This window comes from Quercus robur, chromosome 6, assembly GCF_932294415.1.
Source record: "Quercus robur chromosome 6, dhQueRobu3.1, whole genome shotgun sequence".
Taxonomy (NCBI): Eukaryota; Viridiplantae; Streptophyta; class Magnoliopsida; order Fagales; family Fagaceae; genus Quercus; species Quercus robur.
The window spans coordinates 13616089-13643691 of NC_065539.1; the positions used below are offsets into that span (position 1 = coordinate 13616089).

Consider the following 27603-nt stretch of genomic DNA (forward strand, 5'->3'; position numbering starts at 1 on the left):
CCCAATCCAGTTTTTCAGCAGAACCCTAAAAAGCAACCCAACAGCCATCCAAATCCAAAACACCCACACTCCATATCCCACAATTGTGTACCCAGAAGAGATGAAATACTTACAGCATGAAGTTATTGTCAAGACCACCTGGATTCTCTTGCCACATCAGATATAGTGTTGGTAAAAGCGTCAGTGCATAGACTTAAGCACCTAGACCTCTTGGGGCCTAGGTGCAAAGCAAAAGGCGCAAGCAAGCACTTGACACAAATTTTTAAAGTATAATATATAATAACCTCTAATAAAAAATTTAAAATTAAAAAAAAAAAAAAATTAAACTCAAGATAGTAATATATTTTACCTATTAGCTAAAAATGGATAGTGCAGTTGTACAAATTTTGTAATTTCAAATTTTACATAAAATTTTATACATTTTTTTATATAATTCTCATGTTTTTTTATAAAATAGATAACTGTGATAGCTATGATCAAATTAAGTATATGTTTCAACCAAAATATATCTAAAAAGGAAAAAACCAAATAACACAATAAGAGAAAAGTATCCTTATTTGTTTCTTTTGATATGTAAACAAAAAACCGTTTGTATAATACAACACCTTAAGAGTAGTGTTTGTATAATAAATTAATGTCCATGTCATTTCCTCAAGATCGAGCAATTAATCTTAATGATTTAAATATTTTTAGCAAAAAAAGTATAAAGTGCACCTAGGCATGCTTTGTGCTTCTTCAAAAATCACCAAAAAAAGTGTGCCTTAGACCTCGGGGGTTTGAGCTTTAGGCACACCTAAGCACAATTTTAACACCACCAAACACCTATGAGATGGTGCTTCTGCCAAAGCCACCAGCTGCACTACTGCCCCCAAACAAACAGTCAAAACAACACCTACCCTCGTGAAACCCACCACTCCTCTTTGAGCAAGACTTTGAAACACCCATCACAACAACCCCACAATCATGAACACAACCATAATCTGCCAACCCAAGACATACAAAGCCACAAGAGCCACAATTCAAATTGAACTTAGAAGGACTAAGTTGAAACGATATGTTCAGTTGCTAATCTTATCACTTTTTCTTCTCTAACTACGGCTCCTGTTTCTCATGTGATCACTGTAAATCTAACAGCAAATGATTATTCCCTTGATGATCTTATATATCAAAATTAGCACCATGCTATTGTGCATTCCACATTTCCGAAAGACTCTACTGAGAAAATAAAGTATGTGCTTCTTCATTTTTAGCTCTTTGTTGTTTCACTTTCTTCTTATTTAGTTCTTTTTGGTAGGGGGCTCAAATGTTCTTTAGATTTCAGGTTCCCTGTATTGCCCTTGCAATGTATCAATTGGTAAAGAAAATGAATGAGTCATTGGTACACTGATATATTCCAGTTTTCAATGCCAAGTGAAGACCACTATTTATGTTATCTAATCCAAGAAGATAATTTTTTTTTAAAATTAGATTAATACTACTCAGAAAACCTAGTTAACTATTGAGCCAAACATTTATTTAGAGCATAAACAGTGTTTTAAAGCTTCCTTCTTATGTCTCGCACAGGCTGACCAATAGTAGGCATATACATCAAGTATAAACATTGTAGCTCAGGCTAACACCATAAAACCCACCTCATTCCAAAGGGGACCATCAGTGGAAACAATTAGATTACAAAAATAGAATTTGAACCATTATGGCATCCATGAAAAGCTGCTTTTTATTGATAAGTTCTGCCACAGGGCACAGGCATAGACGTCAACTAGACGTGAAGAATTTCTTTAATGACTGCTCAATAGATATCTTGATGCAGATTGCAGAGTCAACAAGACAATCCCCTTAAGTATAACAAAGTAGTTGCTCAAGCATACCTGGGTTAGATGAGTCCATGCCTCAAGGAAATGTTGATCCAATTCAATTGATTTCTTATGTGCCTCCTCTGCCTTTATAAATTCACCAATTGAAGATAACGACAAACCCTATGAGAGCCAATATTTGGTCAGTCGGTACAAAAAGATGTTTTCCAAGGTAAAATTGCAGGAACTTTTACCAGACTACTAGAGGGCAAGACTGAAGATGTTGAACACTCACCAAATATGTGTAGGCCGATGCGTTATCCTTGTCAAGCTTCACACACGTGGATAGGTCCTCCACAGAAGCATTGAAATCTTTAAACTTAAAACTGACAATTCCTGCCATTAATAGCAACCTATTGATCACTTTATGCCACAAAACTGTTGTTACCTTCTTGACATGACTTATCCTGCCAGTGTTTATCTCGAGATTTTACAGTAACAATGACACATTCAGTTCATACAGGGAGACTGACTACAACACCAATATTATATGCCTTAAATTTTATATTTAACCACTTTTACTATCAAGCTAAATTGATATCACCTACATCTGCATCTAGAACACAGCTAAATATCAGCAGCAAGTGCTTTCAATATAATCCTCTGAAATACGATGCCACAAAACTGTCATTACCTTCTTGACACAAAACTTATCCTGCCAGTGTTTTTCTCATGATTTTACAGAGCAATGACACATTCAGTTCATACATAGAGACTGACTTCAATATCAATATTGTATGCTGTAAATTTTATATTTAATCACTTCTACTATCAAGCTAAATAGATATCACACCTACATCTGCATCTAGAACACAGCTAAACATCAGCAGCAAGTTCTTTCAATATAATCCTCTGAAATACAATGAAAAGAGCAGGGTTCAAGCAAGTTACCCCTTTCATGCAAAATATCGGCCGAGTTTGGTTCAAACTCTAGTGCCTTTGTCAAGTCTTCAATAGCCTGGTATCAAGAGGGAATCAAGCATGGCATACATTTGAATCAGTATTTGTATGGTTTGAAGCACTAACAATCTTGAGTTACTCTACATATACTTTTCAACATGCAATAGGAGCCACTAAATATTTCAGGTATATATTTCATTTATAAAAAGGTAATGTTCTGTGACAGCAAGAATAAGACGTGTACTGCAATTTTCTAAGCTATTTTGTATGTGGTGCTTTTTTAACCATGAAACTATCTGTAGTATGTGAGAAGTAATATCTGTAGTGCCTTTCTGAGCTTATCGAGAGCAGTGCTTGTGGATTTGGGTGTCCAGAGTGGGGATGGAGGTGGCCGGGACAGCTGTGTAAGTGATTTTCAGGGGATAGGCAATTATTGTCACACACTGACTGCTGTCCTTAACCTTGACCAGTCCATGTTAGCGGTAATACCCACGAAGGCAGATCGTGGCTCTCCTGGGTCCAGTGTATTGGTAGAGGGAGAAGTGGGTAATGCCAACCTGGGTTTGTGCAAGGTTGAGAGTTTCTCCCCTTTGATGACTATCACTCCCCTTGGGCTGGCTTTGTTGGCTGAGCTGAACAGGGGAACTGAGGTTTTGGGGCTTGAGAATACGTTGGATATTTCTAATTGGGTGAAGCACAGAATTCCTGGTTTTAGTAAGCTGGTTGGGCTTCCTTTGAGTCGACATGAGAAGATGTGCATTGGGATGTTACAAAGGCTAGAGAGGGAGATGGAGGTTGCCAACCTATTGCACAGGAAAGCGGCTGTTCATCGAAAATCTGCTATCTCAAAGGATAAAGGGAAGAGAGAGCGGAGGAATCTGATATCTTCGATTAATTATGATGGTAGGTAGAGTTTTGGCTACTGTACAGAGCTAGTAGTAGGGAATTATCAGTTTTTATGAAGCTCAAAATGATTTCATGGAATGTCTGAGGTTTGAATGACTTTTGGAAACGGTTGGTACTAGAAAATTTATTACGTGAGTGGAATTGTGATGTTGTCTACCTTCACGAAACTAAGCTTGCTGGCATGGACAAACATATGGTCTGCAGCCTGTGGAGTTGTCCTTATGTGGATTGGGTGGCTTTGGAAGCAAACCAGACGGCTGGTGGGGTTTTGATGATGTGGGATAGGAGGGTTTTAGAAAGGTTGGAGGTTATGGTGGGTTCCTTTTCCGTGTTGGTTCCGTGGTAGGGTGTGGGGATGGTTTTATTTGGGCATGTTTTGGGGTTTATGGCCCAAATGATAATAATGTAAGGGGGCAAATGTGGGATGAGCTGATTGGAATTCAGCAATATTGGGATGTTCCATGGTGTTACATTGGGGATTTCAATATCGTTCGTTTCCCAAGAGAACAGTTGGGTGGTTCACATCTTACACCGGCCAAGGAACAGTGACATCTGGAAAGCTGTTCACCATTGTTTGATGTGGTGTCTCTGGCAGGAAAGGAACACTAGAACTATTGATGGGTGTGAATGATTGATTGCGGATTTGAAGCTCCAAGTTATCAGAACGCCATTTGAATGGATGCTGGCCACAGGGACATATCCTTTTTCTAATTTCTTGGATTGTATGGATCATTGTACTTTTTGATTTGCATTATGTTGTTCATCTAGTATACCCCCTTGTGTACTTGATGCATTTTTTCTACTAAAATGTATTATTACTTATAAAAAAATTTATATGAACTTTCTAAAAATCAAAGACAAGCATACATAGCAAAACACAGTAAAGACAGAGGTTTGCAATTGATTAGAAAGACAATAAGGTTTAAAAAATAGGGTGAACCACTTTAACCTGAACAGATTCCCCTAAGGCAGCTCGAGCTTGCCCTCTCCGCTTCCATGCTTCACCAGCAGATGGATTTGACTCAATAGCCTAAAATATAAATCATAATAAAAACTATTTAAACCTAAATGTCAAAATAGTTTTCAACAACACTCGATATTTATCATTCAAATACCTTTGTAAAATCAGCAATAGCAGCTTCTAGTTCTCGTTGAAATGCATATGCTGTCCCTCTTCCTATTAGTGCCTCAGGATAAGTGGGATCCTCTTTCAGTATCTGTGTATATAATATCAGGAAAAGGAAATGGTTATTAAACTTATAATTAGTCCCCACACCCCCCCCCCCCCTTTCCCCCAAACAAAAAACAAAAAACAAAAAACAAAAAAAAAAGACCCAAGACACATCGTCAGATTGACTCATCAATTCCAAATTTTACCTGGTCAAAGATAGATATGGCATGAGCATATTTCCCTTCATTAACCTGCAAAAAGGAACCGAATACATGCTTTGAAAAACTTAGAATACAGTAAAAACAATAACTGCACTAAATTTTTTCTTCTTTTACCAAGTAGTGGTGTTAAACATACCTGTGCTATACCCCTTGATAGTCGAAAATCTACACTTATTGACTTGGTCTTGGAAATTCTAGCAACACAGAACTTTTTATTTTTCTTGGCTTCATCAATTATTTCATTATGTATTTCAGATTTAAAAGTTAACTTGCTGCTAGTTTCAGTTGTATTGCTTGAGCTGTTACAAATTGTAGATAACTTACTGCATGGTTCAGATGTATCACTTAAGTCACTACATGAATCTGATTCATAACTCAATTTATCTACAATATCATGACTCTCAATCATTTGACCATCAAAATTTGTACTCTCTAAAGCTTTATCACTGAATCCATTGCGTAGGTCAAAATTATTACTAGACCCACTGCAGAACTCAGATGAATCCCCTGAAGCACTGCATAATTTAGATTCATCACTCAATTTATTGTGATTCTTATAAGTGCCATTGCTATGAGGTCCCGATCCAGATGCAGACACAGATGACATAGACTCCGTCCCATTGTTTTCATGTGTAATACTTCTTTCTTGTTTTGCAATTCTCAGAAGCTCTTCCAGTTCAAGCAATTGCTTCAGATCTGCAGACTGACGCACAGCATGCTCGTAACCTTTGTCCCAAACCAAAAGAGCATCCTCTTTCCTTCCCAAAGCAGAAAATGCACGACCTAGATGAGAAATATAACTAGAATCAGTTTAAAAGCGTATGCACAAGCTCTAGATGTAAAACTACTACTTGCATAACTGCATCAGATTAAAATTATAAGAGGGATCAATAATGTACAACCGCTGATTAACACAGTAAGACCTTCTCTAGTTGCATAGAGCAAAAGGCTACAAGCATTTATGTGTCTTTTCTTTTCTTTTTTCCTATACGTAAATTTACTATCATTTTAATGTTTTTACCTTCCTCATATTGAGGTACCAAGCTTTAATTTCAAACATATATTTAATGAAAAGAATGTTCAAAATGAAATTTTCTATAATATATATGCCCCTATTATTTCAAAATGAATTTTCATTTTTAAAATTTTTATTACCACCAAGAATTCAATTGACCCAAATAGATCACAGACACACCCCAAAAAAAAGGATATTTGGGGACTATCCCGTTGTGTCTCCTATGGACTATTTGGAGAGACAACAACAATTGCATCTCTGAGGGGGTGGAACATTCCATGCTAGACCTGAAGCGTGTTTTTTTGCATTCATTGCATGATTGGATGGCTGCAATGAGTGGTCTTTCCATTTCTTCTCTTGTAGAGTAAACAGTAGAAGATAATCAACTTACCAAATTATTTATAAAGTGGTTGTACTTATTCTTACTTTTCTAATGTTTCTGCCGCAACTATGGAACAAGAATTTTCAGTCATGAATATTGATAAACTCAAATTTTGCAACCAAAAAATTTTTTTTGATTTTTGAAATTAATCTTTGATTTTATACATTGAAAAGGAAATTACTGTAAAATTTAGTATAGAATTAATCATATACGATGTAAAGGATTTAAAAGAACGTTGAGTTCCATTTTGATTGATGATTGATATGAAATGCATGTAGACAGTTATCTTGCGTCTTTTCTTTTGTTCATATTTGTCAACACTAAATGCATGCTAGTTTTATGTTTCATATATTAATTTAGCTTTAAATCTTAGTATATTTTTTCTTCTCAGTCAAATATATATCATGCTAACCATCAACTTTGTATAACAGAGATTAAAGAGTAGCCTCAATAATTGTTGTTAACATCCAATTAAATCATGGAGAAAGCCAGTTATTAAATTTGAATTTCATATAATATGCACAGTACTTCACTCACGAACAACCCCTAAAATGCCATAAACCCAAATCATGGTAAAAGAATGAAGAACCCAAACAGTATTTTTAACAAAACTAGCAATGCAAAGCAAACAATCAGACGGGAAATCCGAGTGCAACTAATAATTAATAAACAAAATGTATTCTAATAACCCAAACAGCATTCTTAAGCCCTTGCTCCTTCCTGTTAAACCCTAACATTTCTCACCTAGCACCGCATCAATTACTCACATTCGCCATGAAACCGATCCCAAATGCAACTACTTAGCTCACAGACAATGCCACAATTGTAGATAAAATTATTAACTAAATCCTCAATCAAATAATAGAAAACACATCAACTACAAAAAGTTTTAATTAGACTAACTAATTGAGGTCCTATCGACAATAATTAATTGGAATATCGTAATTGAAGAATTGAGCGAAGAGAGACCTTTGAGAATGTAAGCTTGAAGAAGCGTAGGGTCGAGCTGAAGCGCCTTGTCACAGTCCTTAATCACATGCTTGTGGAGCTCCAATTGGCTGTAACAGAAGGCTCTATTGCTGAAACCAACATTCAAAAGCGAGAAATCAATAAGTCACCAAAAAAGATAATCAAAGAAATCGAAGATCGGCGAAGTTCGAAAAAAACTTTTGGAGAATTGCGCGTTGTACGAACCAGATGTCTTGGATGGCGAAAGACTGAGAGAGGAGCGAGTCGAGGACTCGGATAGCCTTGGACCAGTCCCGAGAGCTACAGAGCTTGGCAAGCTCGACTCGCTCCGAGATAGCTGAGCTGCTCATGAGTTGACGCGGTCGAGTTGAGCTGAGTTGAGTGGAGTGGTGTGGTGGTCTCTATGTTTGGGTTCTTTTCTTCGTTTAAACGGTTTCGAGAGAGAGCGAGAGAGAGAGAAAGAGAAACCGAATAAAAGTGGGGGTTAAACTTTAAAGAGGGTAAGAGGGGTAAAATTGGAAAATGGAAAATGCGTGGAAATTTGTTGGAGTTGAAAGTCGTGAAAATCACTGAAATGGGAAATTGAGGAGGAAGGAGAGGGCTGCAATAAAGAAAGAAAAGAGAGATAGGATTTGGATTTGGTAGATGTGTTGTGCTGTACATACCAATTACACGTGTCGTAGAGCTTCAACTTGATTGGTTGTGCCTTCTGCGCTTCGTTTTTTTATTTTGAGATTGTGCGCTTCGTTTGAACAGTTGAGTCTCTGATTTTTGAATTTATTTTTTTGTCGACATTAATTTCACCGAAAGGTCACTCACAGAGTCACGGTGGGACGGTCCTACTCGGTCCTTTTTTTTCTTTTTTTTTCTTTTTCTTTTTCTTTTTCTTTTTGAATTGATATATCTTTAAAAAAATATATATTTTGGATCAAATAATACCATATCATTTATATCAAAATTCAATAAATAAGAGATATATGTATAAAAATAACTACTCACTAACACATATTTTTCAATTGTGAGTATTCACATGTAACCACCACACACCTTTGGTGTGATGGTCACTCCACAAGTATAAGTATTTGTGGAGTGTGGGGTAAGGGTCGGGGTTCAAGTTTTCAGAAGAGAGCTTCACACACATATACACTTAAATTATGATAGAGTAGAAATTCTATCTTGTATCAAAAAAAAAAGTATTCACATGTAAAATGAAAAGATGGGTAGAATTTATATAGTTTTATTTAAAAATGACCCATATCACATCAATTCGTGTATAATTTTATAAATTTACAAGTTTGCTGTAGTAACCTACATTGACACTATTAATTTTGCATTTAATTTCTTATTCTTTCTTTGTGTATCTCGAGGATGAAGAAAAAGAATGGATGGTAGTTGTTGACTATGAAAAAAGAGAAATAATTTTAAAAAATCAAGAAAATTTGATATTTTAATAAAATGTTGTGTAAAATAAATAATTTGATGTGAGTTGTTTTGAAAAGTGAGTATATAAAGTAAAATAAAAATAAGTTCTTATGCTAAAATAAACAAGAATTTTCGCCCGAGCTGATGTCTTACTATTATTCCTTCCTTTTATATTTCTTAGAAATGCAATCTAAGGGCTTCTTCGACTGTCCATCTTCAAAACTAAAAGTAGTAGATCTTATTACAAAATTATTTGGTTGTCTATTTTACTTTTCTTTTTCTTTTTTTCTTAAAAGGCTAAAAACGTATTAACTCCTTGTAATAAATTAATTGATTAATTAGTCAAGTTTATTAATTAATCAAATTAACATGCAAATGCGTGATAGTACAAACAAATTACCAATTAAACTAAGTATGCAACGGAAAATAAATTGACAAGGTAATTTGTTTACGAATGGAGAAAACCTACACGGCAAAAACCCCACCAGGTAATTTTAACGTCACCACTCCTGAGAATCCACTATTATCAAAACAAGTAATTACAAGTAAAAGAATTCTAGTACCTTATACCAACCTACAGTTGAACTCTTACCCCAAAACCCAATTGGACTTATTCTGTAGTGACAATCTCTCCATTCAATGCACGGTTCCCAATATGTGACTAACCAATTGCGCGAATCCTAGTACGCGACTTCAATCACCAATTAGAGAAGGTTGTTGGCTGCAAAGTTTTTATATTCATCACTCAAAGAAGATCATGAAGTTGGTTACAAAACCCTATGGTGTACAAAACACAACAGCTTCTTGAAAAGAATGAAGAACTAGGGCAAACTAGGTTTCCAATTACAATTTTCTTCACACTTGTGCAATTGTGCTCTTGTGCAACTTCTATAACCTTTTACGGCTCTTAAAATAATCTTTATATATATTTAGGATTGAGAGAAAAGAAAGCTCAAATATACATTTACAAATTGGATGAAAAATAAACTCGAAATTCTGAGTTTCATAAACTTCAATAGATAGCCATCTATCGAGCTAGTTGTTGAGGCACGGGCTTCATAGCTTTTTAAACCTCGATAGATGTTAGCTGTCGAGTTTTAAAATCCTGCACTTTCTGACTTGATTCTTGGACAGACTTGCATGGTTTTAACACTTGAACTTGAAACCTTATTTCTTGAAGCATTAAACATATCCTAGATTTACCCAATTATAAGTAAAATACATTTTGTCAAAAGATTAGCCAATTACATAAAATAGTGACACATGTTCCTAACACTTTAATCACATATGTCCTAACATTTCTTTTTTTAATTAATAAAATATTACTTAAATAATTTTTTAATGTTAAAGTCCATAATAAAGTCTCGTTTTAAGTATTTTAACGTAACAATCTTTACGATAATGGACGGTGTAGGGATGAAAGACCCAAATGTGGGTATTGGGCCGTGAGCCGCACCCGAGGACATCAAATAGTCTGAGGACAGGTAAATACTAATGGAGGCATACAGGTTAATGGTCCATGGAAGAAGTCTAGTCATAAGGGACTAGAAATGTTGTCCGAGGAGAAGTACCTCCTCGGCTAAACAGAGTAGAGGACATAGGTCTGACCCTTCATCAATAACAAGGCAACAGGTAATCATGCTGGCAAGGATAAACATCAGATAAGGATAAGACAAAAGAGAGTTGGGAAATATCTAAGAAGAAAGTTGCTACCACCACATTGAATGCTCTGCAACTAACCCCCTGGCCGCATTAATATGGAGGTGATACCTGAACAGTAATATTCAGTCTTACAGCTACCCACAAAGATTTCAAGAAGGTGCTGATGGGACAAGTATCAAAGTCAGCAATTTGATCTACATGTAGAGGGCTGAGATGAAGTAAGGAAAGGGAATATAAATGAGAGAAACCCCATTACAAGAGGAGAGGGAGATAATCTAAGAAAAAATCACTAAGACTTAAGAACTATATCTTTGTATAAGTCTAAGAGAAATATATAAGAACAACCTTCCTCGGACTTGGCCGAGGAGAACTTTTCTTGTCCAAAACTGTTTGTTTTATACTTTCCAGTAACAACTAACTTACCACGAACATTGTCCACCTAACTCATTGAAAGTTCAGTTTCAAGTTCACTCTCTACAAGTTCATTATTTTGAGTTCTTTGGGCCATTGACTTTTCATTTGGGCTTTGGGAGCAAATCTAGCCCTTACAGACGGAATGACTTAAATGAGTGGGTTAGGTTAGCAAAGTTATATGATCAACATAATAACTTTCAAACATAATGAACTAAAATAACAATCAAACAATTTTGCTAGGTGTATATTGAATTTTGTCTACTTTTTATTATTATTTAATGCTAACATATTTAAGGATTCAATGGGAGTGAAACATTTCCTATAAATTATGATCTTTTGGAATTCATAAAGGTAATTCTACTGTAAAACTTTTAAAATCATAATTAACTTATTTAAATTTCATCACACTATTTACATTTAAACAAATATTGACTATTATTATTTTAAAATCTATTTAAATTATTAATGATGTGACTTCATTTACAAAAACATGTCTAATTATGAATCAATCATCAATCAACATATATATATATATATATATATATAAATAAGCAGTGACCTCATGCGGAAGAGCATGGAGTTTTGCCATATGGATCAATCAATATATATATATATATATATATATATAAATAAACAGTGACCTCATGCAAGAGAGTATGAAGTTTTGCCATATGGCACACTGTATTAAGAGAATTGAAATATTCTTAAATCACATTAGAGATAAGAACAAATTTAAAAGTAGGAACTCTTTATTTCCTTTTGTGGGGGTCAAAACCCAATTAAAAAACACTATTTGGTCAAAACAGTAGGATTCATGGGTAACTAACTTGCACAATTTATTTATCCCAAGAACAGGGTGGAAATTCCACAATAGGAAGCTCAAACAACTTATTAAGAAAGTAGGATTATAGATAAGAAGGTTTGCGACACACAAATTTCTTTCCCGAGGTATGGGTAATCAGCAAGGAAAGAAAGGAAATCAAAAATACAATCTCACTCTCTCTATCTATCTTACTCTTCTCTAAGTCTTTTTCTTGATATTTCTCAACTGCCTCTCTGTGGTAGCCTTCACCCCTTTTATAAGTATTCTTCCTTCCCTTATCTCTCTAGCTAGCCTACTTCTAGCCAGATTTTTTGGAGATAGTTGTCACATCCTCCCTTGGTTCTCTCCCATTTTCATCATAAAACATGACTTTTGGGGGTTGTTTGTACTGTTCAGATTGTCCTATGTATTTAATGTGAAAGAAATTAGATAGAGAACCTCTCATTAATGCGGACCTTTATGATTTTTATCCTTTCAGGAGGTTTCCCAAGATGGTCTTGGTAGGAGTGTCACCTTGGCCAGAAAAATAAAAAGGGGTGGGATCGATCTCCCGTGGTACTTGTTTTGTTTATCGAGGGGTCACCTATGCTTATGATCTCGGAAAAGCGTCTCAAGGTTGGTGACATGCTCGAAACTTCATGGGAATAGTCCTAGAAGGTTTCTCGTTACTACTCATTGAAATGGGCTTGGCCCATTTCCTCAAGCACAATCTTTTAAGCATTTGGGCTTCGGCCCTGAATCAAGTTCCCCCACCCCCCCCCCCCCACCTTCGGTTTAATGTTTCAAGACTACTTTTTGTTATATTTTATATTTAATGTTTTAAGACTATTATTTGTTTCATTTGATTCAATATTTCAAGACTTTTCATCTCTCACACACACAAAAAACTCTTTGCATTTCCATTCACCATTTCCACTTCTATTTATTTAGATACACATGCCTATAGCCCTTCATGTCATCCTATCTCAAATACACTTAAACCAAAAACGATGTCATTTACCGTCAACCTTTTAACGACGCCTACATAACTCAAATACTAAAGTACCATTTGATCCTAACCTTGATGAGTAGGCTACGACCAAGGAAGAGGGCTTGCGTTTTTTATTTAGTGACGATAACTTACGATTTTGATGTTGAAGGCAGACACTGTGGATTTTGTGAAGGTTATAATTTGCTTTGAGCCTTTGGGTGTTTGAGATTTTGGTTTGGAAAAATCAAAATGTATTTTCGTTTTAGAACTAAAGAGAAAGAAAAAGATATATTCAAATTGATTATTTATGAAGTTAGCTATTTTTTTTAATTTTGTGTTATAACTCATAATTTATAGGTTTCTTTGTAGGTTATTTTTTACTACTATTTTGTGCAGTATGAACCATAGTGATAAAAATAAAAATTGATGATGATTTCAAATTATTTTTCATTTTTTTTAAAGGATATAGAAACCCAACTAAAGACTATTAAATTTTTGATAAATGGATGTGAGTTTAGCCAATTTCTCTTTGTTTAATCACGTTCTCTTTATGTTGATACTTACAAATGATTTCCTTAATTTCATTGAGATAATGAATTCGGTGTTTGTGATTAAGGTCTCCATATTTGTTATGAGAATAGAGTAGTTAAGGAAGTATTTCGAAAGTTGCTTAAATTTATGTCATTTTAGGATATAAAAGTATTTTATGTTTTAAATTCTTATTTATAGATTTCAAAATCATTTAATCAATTTAAAAAATAAAATATACTTTAACAGTAAATATTATAATATGTTAGAGCATTTTTAGCATTAGGGGGTGTAAACACCCTCAGTTGCTATTTTACCAACTAGAGCCTTAAACCCCCCCCCCCCCCCCACATCCGAGTATGTAAACCTCTTTTTTTTTTCATCCTAGCTACAATAAGTATTGGTATTTAGAACTTACTGTAGCCTGTATGTATAAATAAAATAATATTATTTTCTCTCTCCTCTATTGCTTCTCACTCTCTGACTCTTTCTTTTCTTCTTTTCTCACTCTCCGTCTTTGACTTTTCTCTCTTCTTCTCTCTCACTTGCCATTTGCTTGATTTTTTTGGCAGTGGATTAGAGGGGCTATAGATTGGGTCTTGCAATTTGGGTGGTGTGGGCTCGTCATTTGCTTGCTGTGGGTTTGCCGTGGGTGTGCTCACCGTTTGCTCATCGTGGATTTTTCTGTGGGCTGTGGGTTTGCTGCCATGGGTTTGGGTTTACTTGTTGTGGGTTTGGTTTTGCTTGCCGTGGGTTTGGGTTTTGCTCACGATGGTGGAGACCGTGGGTTGCTATCTTTTTTTTTTTTTTTTTTTTTGTGGTGTTGAATGTTGATGGTGGATTGTGGGTTTTTGGGGGTTGCTGGTGGTGATGGTGTCAGGTGTGTAGTGCAGCGATGGTGGGCTGGTGGTGTCCGTAGATTTATGGTGGTTCTTGTATAGAAAGAATGAGAGAGAAAGAATAAATAAAAATAAAGAAATAGTAAATAAAGAGTAAAAAAAGAATATTTTATTGAAGTGGTTAAAGAATAGAAACTAGGATGTTGGGTGTATTGTAAAATGAGTTGGTATAATAAATAAAGCAACTTTCTAGATGGTAAAATAGAGATTGGTTGACAAACCCGGATGCGAGTGCTCTTATAGTCTTATAGTGTTATACAATTTTTTAAAATAAATTATGAATTAAGAAAAGCAAGTTTTAAAGTATTCAATAATATTATTGGCAAGCATATATAATAAACAACAAAAAAAGTATTATATATAGGTCTTAATATACACAAAAATAATTGTAAATAAAATTGTAAAGTAATCCACGCATCATGCGGGACATCACGTAGAACTCTAGAGAAATTACCCTAGTAAATCTTGAGAATCTCAATATGAAAACTGTTTATCCAAGTTCTTAATTAAAAAATAATTACGAAAGACATACAAAGTAACAAAAATAAGTACATTCATCATGTTTTCAAGTCTCTAATACAATAACGAATGTGCTTAATAAGTACAGGAATCAAAATATCGGGTGAGCTCAACTGTGGCAAATGACCTTCTAAGGATGTGACTTCCACGATTGACTCAGCACCAAGATTCTGAAACAAATATTCTAACACTAGGATTGGCACAACAACATCCCTAATACTTTGTATTATGTGACAAGGCGTAGTGACATGACCTAGAATGTCTCGAGTCACTCAAAAATATTGTATGAGCCAAACTCAAAGCTATGTTTGGTCTCATATTAAAGAGTGTTCGGGTGAATTCTTGGACTGCAATAGAATCCATGTCACCACCCACAATTAATGGAGCGAACCCAGAGCACCATGCTTTGTAATTTGATTGTACCGCTTCAAATATTTGGTCTAGATCTTCAAGCTCAAACCCTCCACAATAATCCGCATCATTTAATAACCTTTAAAAAAAATCAATGTGTTACAAGTCCACCATATCACAAAAAGAATAAATTTTAAGAAAATATTAATGTCACAAGCATTTATAATAACAAGCTTGTAGCCTTCAAGTTTTGTGCATACGTATTTTTATTTAGAGGGATGCTACGTCTACAACATGTTTACAACATTTTTACAACAAATCACAGATGGTTAGTTGTTATTGGTTCAAATTTCAAACTAACGTTAAGATTACTTTTTTGCCCCAACAATAACAACTAGTAACAACTTGCCACTTAGGATTTGTTGTAAAAATGTTGTATACATATCATTTCTCTTTTATTTATATAAATTTTATAATCTCTCCTTAAGATGGTGAATTCATATATTACTATCTATGGATACAGGCCAAAAGTCAAACTACGTAAATTGTTGGTATATTAAAGAGAGACAAAAAATAGATTTTTCTTCCACACCAAGAAAATCAAAACTAAGTTTAATTAGGATTTGGAGACAAATTCTCAAAATTCTCCATATTGACCAAATTCACTTAACAATCTTCCAAATCAAGTCAAATTAGAAATTTCACCTTAATCCAAAAGGTAAGAATTAGAAATTGAGCCAAAATCCACAACAATTTTCCACCCTGGCGAAATTTGCAAAGCACCATAGTTTATCAAATTCCTCTCTTCACTTAGCAACCAAATACAAATTCTTAACAAATCTTCACCTTGACAAGACTTCCCTCAAACCATAAATATATCCAGTGTCGAAAGACTTGAAACCAAATTAGAGCCTAATATAAATCAAAATCACCCAAACTACCTCCAAATTTACCATTAGACGCCAAATGCACTCAAAGAAGATGCTAAACTCAAATTAGAGTCCAATCAAAAGAATAAAATGCATATCACCCAAAGCTATCTTCAAATATGCCCATAGAAGCTAAATGCACTTGAAGAGGGTGTCATAAGTCTATTTATTGATCTTCTACAAGTCATTCTTTGACATCTTTCCCCCCAATGCTAAAATCCATGAACCAATCAACAAAATCTCCAAAGAAGATAAATCCAAACACCTAGGTACTAAACCTTGGCTTTGAACAACAAATCCTAATACTTAGGTAATGAACCTTAACTCTGATACTAGTTTGTTGTGACAGTGAAAGTTTTGGTACCAATTTTCTTTATGGGAAAAGGCTTTCAAATAACATTTCCACACAAGATTGAGTGCAAAAGTTATTATAAAGTTAAGAAAGATCTCTTTAACAAATAATAGAATAATAGAATAATAGAAATAAAGAAAACTTGAAAGAAAAATAGAGATAACCACACACAAAATAGAACATCATAGATTTACGTGGTCCTGCTTTTGTTATCCTACACCTATTGATAGCAAGGATGAATTTATCATATCAAAGAGAGTTTAAAAAGTGTTTACACTAAAAGGAGGCATCATAAATAACAAAATCTCTCTAGGGTTCTTTTAAATTCATCCAAAGTCACTCCTAATGTGGGAGAACCCTTGGACCAAAGCCAACAGACCTTTAATACTATTGTTTATTTATAATACCTATCCCGTAATGAACAAGGAATACATTTGTTTGTAGATAAGGGATACTTTTCTTTTTGGACAATAAATACATTTTTTTAGTGGACAAGGAATACACTTTTATTCCACATAGAGAAACCCAAATCAAGTCAAATTAAGAATTCGAGACAATTTCTAACAAAAACTAGAGATAGGTATAAAAGAAGGTTAAATCAAGATTTTAATTGCCAAGAGTCTTGTATCTCAACTGGTTGACATCTCCTTTTGTTAAATAGATTCTCTACCTTCAACCAACTACTATGTAGCTTTCTCAACAAAAAAATATATATATATACTACGTAGTTCAAGCTTAAAGAAAAATCATTATGAAGTGAACACTGTGAATTGAAATTCTATCATACTTATATAACAAAAAAAAAAAAAAACCCACTATGTTAAAATAATTAATGAGGTTGATTAGGTTATTAATTAATATAATTTATAGGTTATTTTTATCATAGAGCGGATGTCATAAATTGAAAATTATATCTTATCTTTAAAAAAAAAAACTACTATGTTGAAATAATTAATCATGAGGTTAATTTGGTTATTAATTAATATTATATTATTAAAATCGTAGTAATTTCATACATGATAGTTTCTCTTCGCTAGAGAAAGTTGGTTCTCCATCTTCTCCTAGGTTGTAGAACAGCCGTCCCTTCTTTGAAGGTGCTTTTGTACCTTGAGGTAACAAGTTTACCTCTAGGCTTTGTGGGTTTTTTTTTTTCGGGGGTACTGGGATACAGTTTCTTTCTTTTCTATTTCTTCTTCTTTCGGGTATGATGGAGGACCTCACAAAATCATGGAGTTGTCTTACTTTATCTGAAACTGAAGGCGTAGACTTTCAACTGACAAAGGACCAGGCTGAGGATGATTTTATAGTTGTCACAAAGTTCTTGACTAAGCGTGCTCGAAACATCGACGCCATTGCAAAAACCTTCACACCCTTATGGCGAACAAAAAATGGATTTAAGGTAAAGCGAGAGGGCGACCATATAGTTCTCTTCACTTTTGATGATAAAAGTGAGATGGAAAAAATTTTGACAACAGAGCCGTGGAGCTTCGACAAGCATTTAGTGGTATTGCAACGATACGACAGGGAAACAGACTTGACAGACATGGAGTTCAATAAGGTTACCTTTTGGGTTCAAGTACACGACATACCAATCCGGTTTCGAAACAAAAAAGTGGCTGCACAGATCTGTAGTGCTATTGGGAAAGTGAATGAAACAGGGGATGATTCAGAAATTGAGGGGGATGGATTTATAAGGACTAGGGTCACCATTGATATTTCAAAACCGCTAAGTCGTGGTCGGGTAATATCTTTAGAGAATGGTAAGGAATTATGGGTGTCTTTCAAATACGAACGCCTACCTAATATATGATATTGGTGTGGCTGTCTTACACATGGAGATCGTGACTGTGAACAATGGATTGAGAGCGAAGGAAATCTACCAATAGAATCCCAACAATATGGTCCTTGGCTACGTGCAACACCCTTTACACCATCACGAAGGAATACGATCAAAGTGCCAGGATTTTACAACAGGAACGCGAAAGAATCACCACCAACAGCGACAGTGCAGTCCAAGAAGCCTCCGGTGGTGGTGGTGCGAACGGGGAAGCTGTCACCGGAGATTATTAGATTAGAAAAGGAAACCAATGAGACATTAATGCCAAATTATACTCCACCAGATTTTTAGGAGCAATTTTTGCAGCATTCAAAGTCAAATCCCTCGGATCAAGGGACTTTTAGGAATTTGAATTTACAAATAGCGGGTATGGGAGATACAAAATCAACAGCTGAGACATTTGAGGAGAAAATTGAGGAGATTGATATGGAATTAAATAAGTTTGACCCCAAGGCAGAATTGGCATCCAATAAAATAGCTGATACAGGTAAGGAAAAACACTTGGAATCATTAGCTATAGCAGATACGGGTAAGGAGAATATTTTGGAGGCATTATCTATTCATGAGTCAACACCCTTGGTCTCTCAAGCTGCACGTGCAAACCAGCCCCAACTTAAAAGGTCTGCAACACGTGTACCACTATCAGTTTTACCTGATAGAATTAATATACCAGAGAATAAAGAAGCCACTTGGAAAAGAATAAACAGAACAGACATGGGGACTGATGTGATTATGGAGGATTCTGTGGGGGAAAAGAGAAATGCAGACATCTTTGACAGCCAAACCGAGTTACTGAAAAAAAAGAAAAGTTTCTCAAGGAGGCAAGAACAACAATGAGATATTGGCGGAGGCTGGTTTCCAGCTCCGCCAAAAGCAATGAGTCTCTTGTGTTGGAACGTTCGGGGGCTTGGGAACCAACGAACGGAAAATCAGCTTGCAGAGATCGTGTGGGCTAAAGATCCCTCCGTTGTGTTTTTAGCCGAAACATGGACGGATGAAGATAGGCTAATTCGTATTCAGGATCGTTTACAGTTTAAGCATAGGTTTGTGGTTCACAGGACGAGTAAAGCAGGGGGTTTGGTTTTGTTTTGGAAGGAAAATTTTAAGTTAGATGTTCAGACTTTCTCTAAATACCACATAGATGCAAAGATCAATCAGAACACGAATGAGGAGGGCGTTTCACGGGTTTCTATGGCGAACCAGATACAAGTAAAAGACACGAAGCTTGGAACAGATTGCGAAGATTGAGAAACAGAGGATCTGCTACTTGGATTTGTGCAGGAGACTTTAACGAATCACAAGGCAATCAGAAAAACTTGGAGGGAGGATTCGGCCACACAATCAAATGCAGCCTTTCCGTGAGGTGTTGGATGAATGTAGACTCATTGACTTAGGATTTGTTGGCTCAGACTTCACTTGGCATAAACATTATCCTAGGTACACGGTGTAGGAGCGGCTTGATAGAGCAGTGGCAACGGATGAGTGGCTGCTAAAATTTCCAGATACAAAAGTCTATCATTTAGATGTCACAACATCGGACCATAAACCTTTGTGGATTGTTCTGGAAGGGGTGGTTTGCACTCAACAGCGACCTTTCAGGTTTTAGCAGATGTGGATGACGGATAAAGGTTATGGTGAAACAATTGAAGGTGTGTGGAAGACTAATTTTGATGAACCACAGACAGAGAAGATTTTAAGGAAAATTGACAGGTGTGGCCTTGAACTGACACAATGGAGTAAGAAGAAGTTTGGTAGTGTTCATAAGGAATTGGAGACTAAAAGAAAACAGTTGGCAAGGGCTGAAAGATGTGCTAAAAGGGGTGGTGATACAAGTTGGTTGAGGACTCTTGAGGCTGAAATAAATGCACTAATGGATAAGGAAGCAAAGATGTGGCGATAAAGATCAAGGGTGGCTTGGCTGAAAGATGGGGATAAAAACACTAGGTTTTTTCACACTAAGGCGACACAAAGAAGACGAAGGAATTCTATCAAGGGTCTTTTTGATGAAGCCGGACAATGGTGTACAAATCAGAATCATATTGTGGACATTGCTGTTAACTATTATCAGCACTTATTTACGTCAAGTAACCTGGATAACCTTGAAGAGGTGTTGGCCGAAATCCCTCAAAAGGTGACTGAAGAGATGAATGAGGCACTAACAGCACTATTCACAGCGGAGGAGGTGGAAAAGGCTCTTAAACAAATGGAACCCCTTAAGTCTCCTGGTCCTGACGGAATGCCCCCGGTATTTTTTCAGAGTTATTGGTCTTTGGTGGGTTCAGATGTTAAAGAGTCTATTTTGATGTACTTAAATTCTGGTATGCTCCCAAAATCCCTTGGACACTCTTTCATTACTCTAATTCCAAAGGTAAAAAATCCAGAACATATCTCTCAATATTGCCCAATTAGTTTGAGCAATGTTTTATATAGGGTTTTCTCAAAAGTCTTGGCAAATAGACTAAAACCCTTTTTACCACATTTGGTGTCGGAACATCAAAGCGCTTTTATTTCAGATAGGCTAATATCCGATAATGTTTTGGTAGCTTTTGAGACTCTTCACTATATGAGGAATCATTGTACAGGGAAAACAGGGTTTATGGCTCTAAAACTTGATATGAGTAAAGCCTATAATCGTGTGAAATGGAGGTATATGGAGAAAGTGTTGGTGAAGATGGGCTTCTGTGATAAATGGGTGAAACTCATGATGGAATGTATCAAAACAGCAACCTATTCGATCTTGATCAATGGGGAACCCCATGGCAATATTGTACCCTCAAGAGAACTTAGGCAAGGCGACCCCCTCTCGCCTTACCTTTTTCTTTTCTGTACTGAAGGGCTACATGGCCTGATAACTAAGGTAGCCAATGGTGGTGGCATTCAAGGAGTTTCCATTTGTAAAAATGGACCTAAACTAACACATCTTTTGTTTGCAGACGATAGCCTTGTTTTTTACAGGTCCATAGAAGCTGAATGCCGCACACTACTCCATGTATTATCTACCTATGAGAGTGCATCTGGGCAGCAAGTGAATCGAGCAAAAACCAACCTGTTTTTCAGCAAATCCACAACACCAAACATGCAGATTTTAATCAAGAATGCTCTCGGGGTTGAGGTGGTGCAGCAATATGAAAAGTGTCTCGGCTTGCCTTCCTTTGTGGGCAGGAACAAAAAGGCAAGCTTTGATAATATTAAACAGCGGATTTGGAAAAAGCTCCAAGGTTGGGAGGGAAAATTGCTTTCACAAGCAGGGAGGGAAATTTTAATCAAAGCAGTTGCCCAAGCTCTTCCCACGTACACCATGTCATGCTTTAAGCTTTCCCTTGGTTTGTGCCATGATATTGAGTCTCTTATTCGTCGCTTTTTTTGGGGACAAAGAGGCAACAACAGAAAGGTAAATTGGATAAAATGGCAGGAGCTTTGCAAGCCAAAATCTCAGGGGAGACTCGGCTTTAAGGAGTTGCCAAGATTTAATGACGCCTTATTAGCAAAACAGACATGGCGGCTTCTCCACGAACCTGATTCCTTATTCTATAAAGTCTTCAAAGCCAAGTACTTCCCAAACAGCTCGGTAATGGAGGCAAAGATTCCAAGCTCAGCATCTTACGCTTGGAAAAGTATCATCAAAGGGAGAGAAGTCATAAGGAGAGGTACAGTTTGGAGGATTGGAAGAGGAGACTCTGTTCGGGTTTGGGGAGATAATTGGCTACCAGGGACTGACACAAATAGAGTATTATCTCCATGTTGGTATGGTGCAGAAAACTTCACAGTCAGCCTATTCATTGATCAAATTAATTGCAAGTGGAGAGAAGACTTGTTGGATTACTATCTGATGGACTTTGAGGCAGCCAAAGTAAAAGCCATTCCCTTGCCAAAAACACAGCAACAAGACACTCTAACTTGGCCACACAATCCTACGGGTGAGTATACTGTGAAATCAGGGTACAAGTTTCTGCAGAAGGAATTCCATACTCAGCAACCAAGTCCCTCAAATTCAGAAGCAATGAAGCCTTTGTGGCAGCAAATTTGGAGATTGAATGTTCCATCGAAGGTAAAGAATTTGGTGTGGAGAGCATGTAGAGATTCGCTGCCAACAATGTCCAATCTGGTTCGAAGAAGAATAGTTGAAGAAGACACATGTGCTTGTTGCAAAAATCATTGTGAAGATGTGATTCATGCCTTATACTCCTGCCCAAAACTCCAAGACTTATGGAGTAAATGCCCACAATGGAAACAAGCAAATTTGCTGCTATGCCCAACCTTCATTGACATTATGAGTATTATCTTGGCTGAACAAAAGCATCCTGAGTTGTTTTCGATGGTGGTATGGACCATATGGCAACAGCGGAATAATCATCGCCTTGGTAAACAGGTGTTGCTGCCTTCTCAAATTCTGCAGCAAGCACGGGAAAAATTGCAGGAATTCTCCACTCTTCACATTCCCACATCACCACCTAGAACTACACCGGCTTCTTGTTGGAGACCTCTAGACCATGACCATGTCAAAATAAATTTTGATGGTGCACTCTTTAGCAAGGAAAACCGGGCTGGAATTGGCATTGTCATACGCAATGAAGAAGGTCTGGTATTGGCTTCACTTTCACAGCAAATACCTTTACCCGCAACAGTATTGGAGGTAGAGACACTTGCTGCAAGAAGAGCTCTTGAGTTTGCAGCTGAGATAGGAGTAAATAGAGTTTTTTTGGAAGGGGATTCTTCAATTCTCATCAAAGCACTCCAAGGCAGAAACCACTCCTTAGCTCAATTTGGTCACATAGCAGAGGATGTTAAATACATTGCTTCATGTCTTCAACACTGTATGTTTTCACATGTTCTAAGGCATTGTAATAAAGTGGCTCATGCTTTGGCAAGAAGAGCGCTTTCCTATCCTCATATGTTAGTTTGGATGGAAGATGTTCCACCAGACGTTCTTGATGTATTCCAGGCTGATTTGAAGGGCCTTGCTTAATAAAATGCAAAGTATTGCTTCTCAAAAAAAAAAAATACTACCTAACAAATATATTAAAAGGACTATGTTGTGTAATTGTTATGTGTCTCCAAACGGATTCAAACACCAAAACAAAAAATAAATTCGTTATTTCAATAATTAGATGATTGAAAAAAAAAAAAAAGGAAATTTAAATGTTGGACGTTTTATTGAAAACATCAAGAAATATAAGTTGTGTTACATGCACATGCCATGTGCTTTATTTGTAGTGAAATTTTGACACTAACACTTGTCTAACAGTAGGCACTTCCACTAACGGCAGTGAACACTCATCAGTCACCGCTATCAATTGCAAACGGTACCACAAATATGATAAAAACGAATGTATCCTAGTCTGCATGATACTATTATTATAGAGGAGCGAGCTAGTACCATCCTCTCAGTGCAAATGAGAGAAAATAAATAATTTTGTTTGCACGTAATTCCATATACAGCCATTAAAATTTGAACAAGTATAGAGCATTATCTCTTCATGGATTCTCAAAAAAAAAAAAAAAAAAAAAAATCTCTTCATTCCTTCTATATATATGATTGACTGATTGTAAGCTTGTTTGAACAAAACAAAACACAAAATAGTGGCCAGTTGGATTGTGTCCCCGGTTTTCCCCTCATTTTTATGAGGTGGGTTTTTCCACGTAAAACACTAAAACGTGAATGCCTTTGCAAGTTCTCAGTTTTTATTATTTATTTATTTACTTGTTTATTTTTAGTCTATTTCGGAGTTGATGATAATAAACAAATTATTTTATTAGTTTTTATTTGTATATATATATATATATTCGCATGTCATGAAATGATAATGTGCTACCTGTGTTATAGCTAAATAGCTATATAGCTATTTTAGCTCTACCAAAACACCAAAAACAGCCATACAGCAGTGGAGTTATATTTATTTTTTTTAGCTTCATTGCTATAGTGCACATCTATAAATAGATGTGCACTGTAGCTGAGAGCTAAAAAAAAAAAAAAATTATTCCAGCCGGATTAACCGTGCTCTCTCTTAGTGTCATTCTCAAGCTCTCATCTGAAACTCAAGCTCAAGCTCTCATCTCTCAAGCTCACTCTCTCACCTCTCTGTTTACCGCCACCGGCCCGACCCACCATCTCATATGAAACTCAAGCTCAAGCTCTCATCTCTCGCCGTCCCAGTCCTGTCCTCCATCTGCATCTTCATCGTCGTCCTACACTGATCCAAGCTCCATTGCCATCCCACGTCGGCGTCCCAGTCCTCCATCTTCGTCTTCATCGCCGTCCCATGTCGCTGTCCCAATCCTCCATCTCACCGCCAATCCAAGCTCCATTGCCTAAGCTTCATCGTCGATCCAAGCTCCACCGGCACCGCCTTCATCAAACTCAAGAGCGTCGCGGATTTCGTGGTTGGATTTCATGGCTGTGGCTGGATTTCGTGGGTTTCTCTAGGTTTTGTGATGGCGGTTTGGCTGGGTTTCATGGTGGCTGAGTTTCGTGGGTCAATGGTGATGTGGCTATGTTGGTGGTGATTTGTGTGGCTATGTTGGTGGTGGATCGGTTTGTGGTGTTTTTATTGTAGTGAGATTGATTATTTTATTGTAGATGATATATTATTTTATTGTAATGTTTATATTATTTTATTGTGTTGAAAGTTAAAATAGATTCACTGCTGCAGCATGTGTGTAGGTAAAATAGATAAAGTAACTTTTGGTGGAATTAAATAGCTAAATTTTTAGCTCCACTGCTGTGGATGCTCTTACAATTAGTGTCTATTTGACACCACTTATTTTTGCCAACTTATTTTACTATTCACTTTATTTTTGTTACTATTCATGGATCTCACAGCACTTTTTGATACTATTCATGGGTCTCACAGTACTATTTTAACTAACTTTTACCTTTATCTACAATATTTTCAACAAGAAGTTTTCAGTTTCAACAAAATAAATGGATCTCAAACAAACCCTGAGTAGGAAGAGGATTTGACTTGAGCCCAAAATTGAGCAGAGTCTTTTTTTTTTTTTTTTTTTTGGTTGGGTAATTGCGGGGGATAGAACCCCCGAGCTAACGGTTACAATAGAACCGGGTGCCACTAGGCTACAGAGCCTAGTGGCAATTGAGCAAAGTCATTGAACCATAAGTTTATGGACTATATATAAATAACTCTTTAAAGTTACGCATGTGCATTATAGAAGTTTCTTATTGTTTACCTAGTAAAACAATACTAATTAATAGTTATGTTTTTTATTTAATAGTTACGCGACAATGAATAATATCTTTGTCTTGAAATATACTACTAGTGAAAAAAAAAAAAAATTAGATCAAGTATGTATTTATTTATAATTTAAAAAAAAAAATAGAGTTTCTACTTATAATGTTCACGGTCCGTTTACTCCACTTACTCTTTATTCAAGAAGAAGAGAATTAAAACCCACAATTTATATATAACTACTATGTACGTACGTACCTTGGGGTGGGGGAGAGCATGACAATCTTGGAGAATAGATCAGGTCGCATGACAGAGGCGATGAGACCTATCATGCCTGAGACTGAATAACCAACAAAGATGCAGGAATCAACTTGTAGCTCTTCTAAAATTGCAAGCAAATCATATGCAAAACCCTCAAGCGTGGAGTACCTTTCAAAATCAAAAAAATCAGGGTTTGTAGTACCCGCCCCCATATTATCATAGAGGATGACACGGTATTCATCAAGGAGATGAGGCACAAGGTACTTCAATTCCATACTGACTGATCTGTGCCAAACCCATGGCCTAGTACTATTTTAGTATTTTTTGCTTCCCTAATCCTATAACCCTCACGTTGTGAGCTTCTACCACTATCCCCATTATATTTCTCTGCTTTTCTTTGATGTTTCTCGTATTCCTTGGATTTGGTTTGGTTTCTAGTGTGTCGGTTTTAGGTCTTTGGAGGCTATATATATATATATTCATGGATTTATATACAGCTATCATTGCATATCTTTGATGATAAATGACAAAGTAACAAACACCTGTTACGCATACAAGTTTTTTGTACATTTTTTGGCTCTGCAAGGTGTGTGACGTGTCATTTTTCCTGTCACCACACCGTTAGGCATTAGTCCACAAAATGATACAGCGAGCAACACTCGAAAATCAAAGACTTTAATTACTCCACACTTAGGCTGCTTTTGGTTCGATGTAAATCAAATTCCGAGTGTAAAATAAATGCAGGGAAAAATGAATTCTCATAAGGGAATTAAAATCCGAGCGTTTGGTTCTGCAATGGAAAATAGTCCGGAAAACGATTTCCAGTGTTTGGTAACATTCTAAAAATGCTATTTTCCTACAAATTTTTCACATTTTCTCAGCCATTTTCTCAGCTTCCAAACAAATTTTATATTAGAAAATCCACCAGCACCCACAGAAAATCCACCATTATCCACACAAAACCCACCACCACACAACACAAAAACCACCAAAACACCACCACCCCCACCACCACAACAACAACAAAAAAATCAGAGATCAAAGAAAATGAAAATTAGACACAAAAATAAGTAGGAGGCTTGGTTTGGGTCAGAGAGAAAAAGTGAGATGAGAGAGAGTGTTGTGAGTGAGAGTGGAAGAAAGGGTGTGGTTCTTGAGTGAAGGCACTAGATCGGTGACATGCAGTGTCCGATCCGGCCTTGGTTGGTTGGAGGGAAAGAAAGTGAAAGCAGATCGGCGAGTGGCGGATGACGAGATCGAGAGGAGACAATCTGACCCAGAGGGCGACGGCGACGAGATCGAGAGGAGATGATTTGACCCAGAGGAGGACGAGGAGATCTAAAGGGTGGCAACGATGATCAGACCTGGTTCAATCTCTCGCTCTCTATCTTTCTCGCTTTCTCTCTCTCTTTGGGTGTGTTAGCTCTCTCCTGTCCTTCCGCTTTAGCTTGGCATGAGTGAGCTAAAAGAGTGATTACGAATTTTCTGAGGAGAGTGGAAATAGTTTAAAGGTAAAATAAGTGTGTAAAATGATTTACGGGTGTGGGGTGGGTATTTTATGGTCAACTGAAATCTATTTTCAGTTTGACCATAATTTCCTGTGTTGCCAAACAACGGCAACAGTGTAAAACAATTTCAGGAATTCAATTACACCTGAATCAAATGCAACCTTAAATGAAAACTCTATTTCTTGCCATTTATTTTTTCAAAAATTTAATTTAATTTAATCTCTTTTTACTTTTATTTCAATTATGAAATTAGTTCTTAAGATTTGATTTTTGTTAATTTATTCTATAATTTTATTAAAATAAATCAATTTAGTTGTACCATCCAAATCTATTGGCAAATGATGCCGTTAAACAGTTTTTTTTTTTTCTTCTTCTTCTTCTTTCTTAAAAAAATAATGCCCATCAAACAAACAAAACAATTAAATGACATATACATTAGGATTTTTAATTTTTTTTTTAAACATTTAAACGACATCATTCAAGACCAGATTAACTCATTATTATAAAGTGAGGAATTGCATTCACAA

The 27603-nt window shown here is 36.2% G+C and overlaps 1 protein-coding gene and 1 pseudogene across 3 annotated transcripts in view; both read right to left on the bottom strand.

The window, feature by feature from the left end:
* Positions 1-7970, bottom strand: part of LOC126732861 (suppressor of RPS4-RLD 1) — a 33446-nt gene extending 25476 nt beyond the window's left edge. For 2 of the 3 annotated variants that reach the window (XM_050435907.1, XM_050435906.1), the window contains exons 1-9: positions 7643-7970; positions 7418-7527; positions 5188-5834; positions 5037-5081; positions 4775-4876; positions 4609-4689; positions 2745-2811; positions 2089-2189; positions 1869-1976 (exon numbers count right to left, since the gene is read on the bottom strand). In XM_050435907.1, coding sequence (XP_050291864.1) covers positions 1869-1976; positions 2089-2189; positions 2745-2811; positions 4609-4689; positions 4775-4876; positions 5037-5081; positions 5188-5834; positions 7418-7527; positions 7643-7767 — 1386 coding nt within the window. In that variant the 5' untranslated portion in view covers positions 7768-7970. The remainder of the gene's footprint in view (positions 1-1868; positions 1977-2088; positions 2190-2744; positions 2812-4608; positions 4690-4774; positions 4877-5036; positions 5082-5187; positions 5835-7417; positions 7528-7642) is intronic. The other variant, XM_050435904.1, reaches the window with a different exon arrangement.
* A 6722-nt stretch (positions 7971-14692) lies between these two features.
* LOC126689870 (probable esterase KAI2) lies at positions 14693-25946 on the bottom strand (annotated as a pseudogene).
* Positions 25947-27603: the final 1657 nt, after the last annotated feature.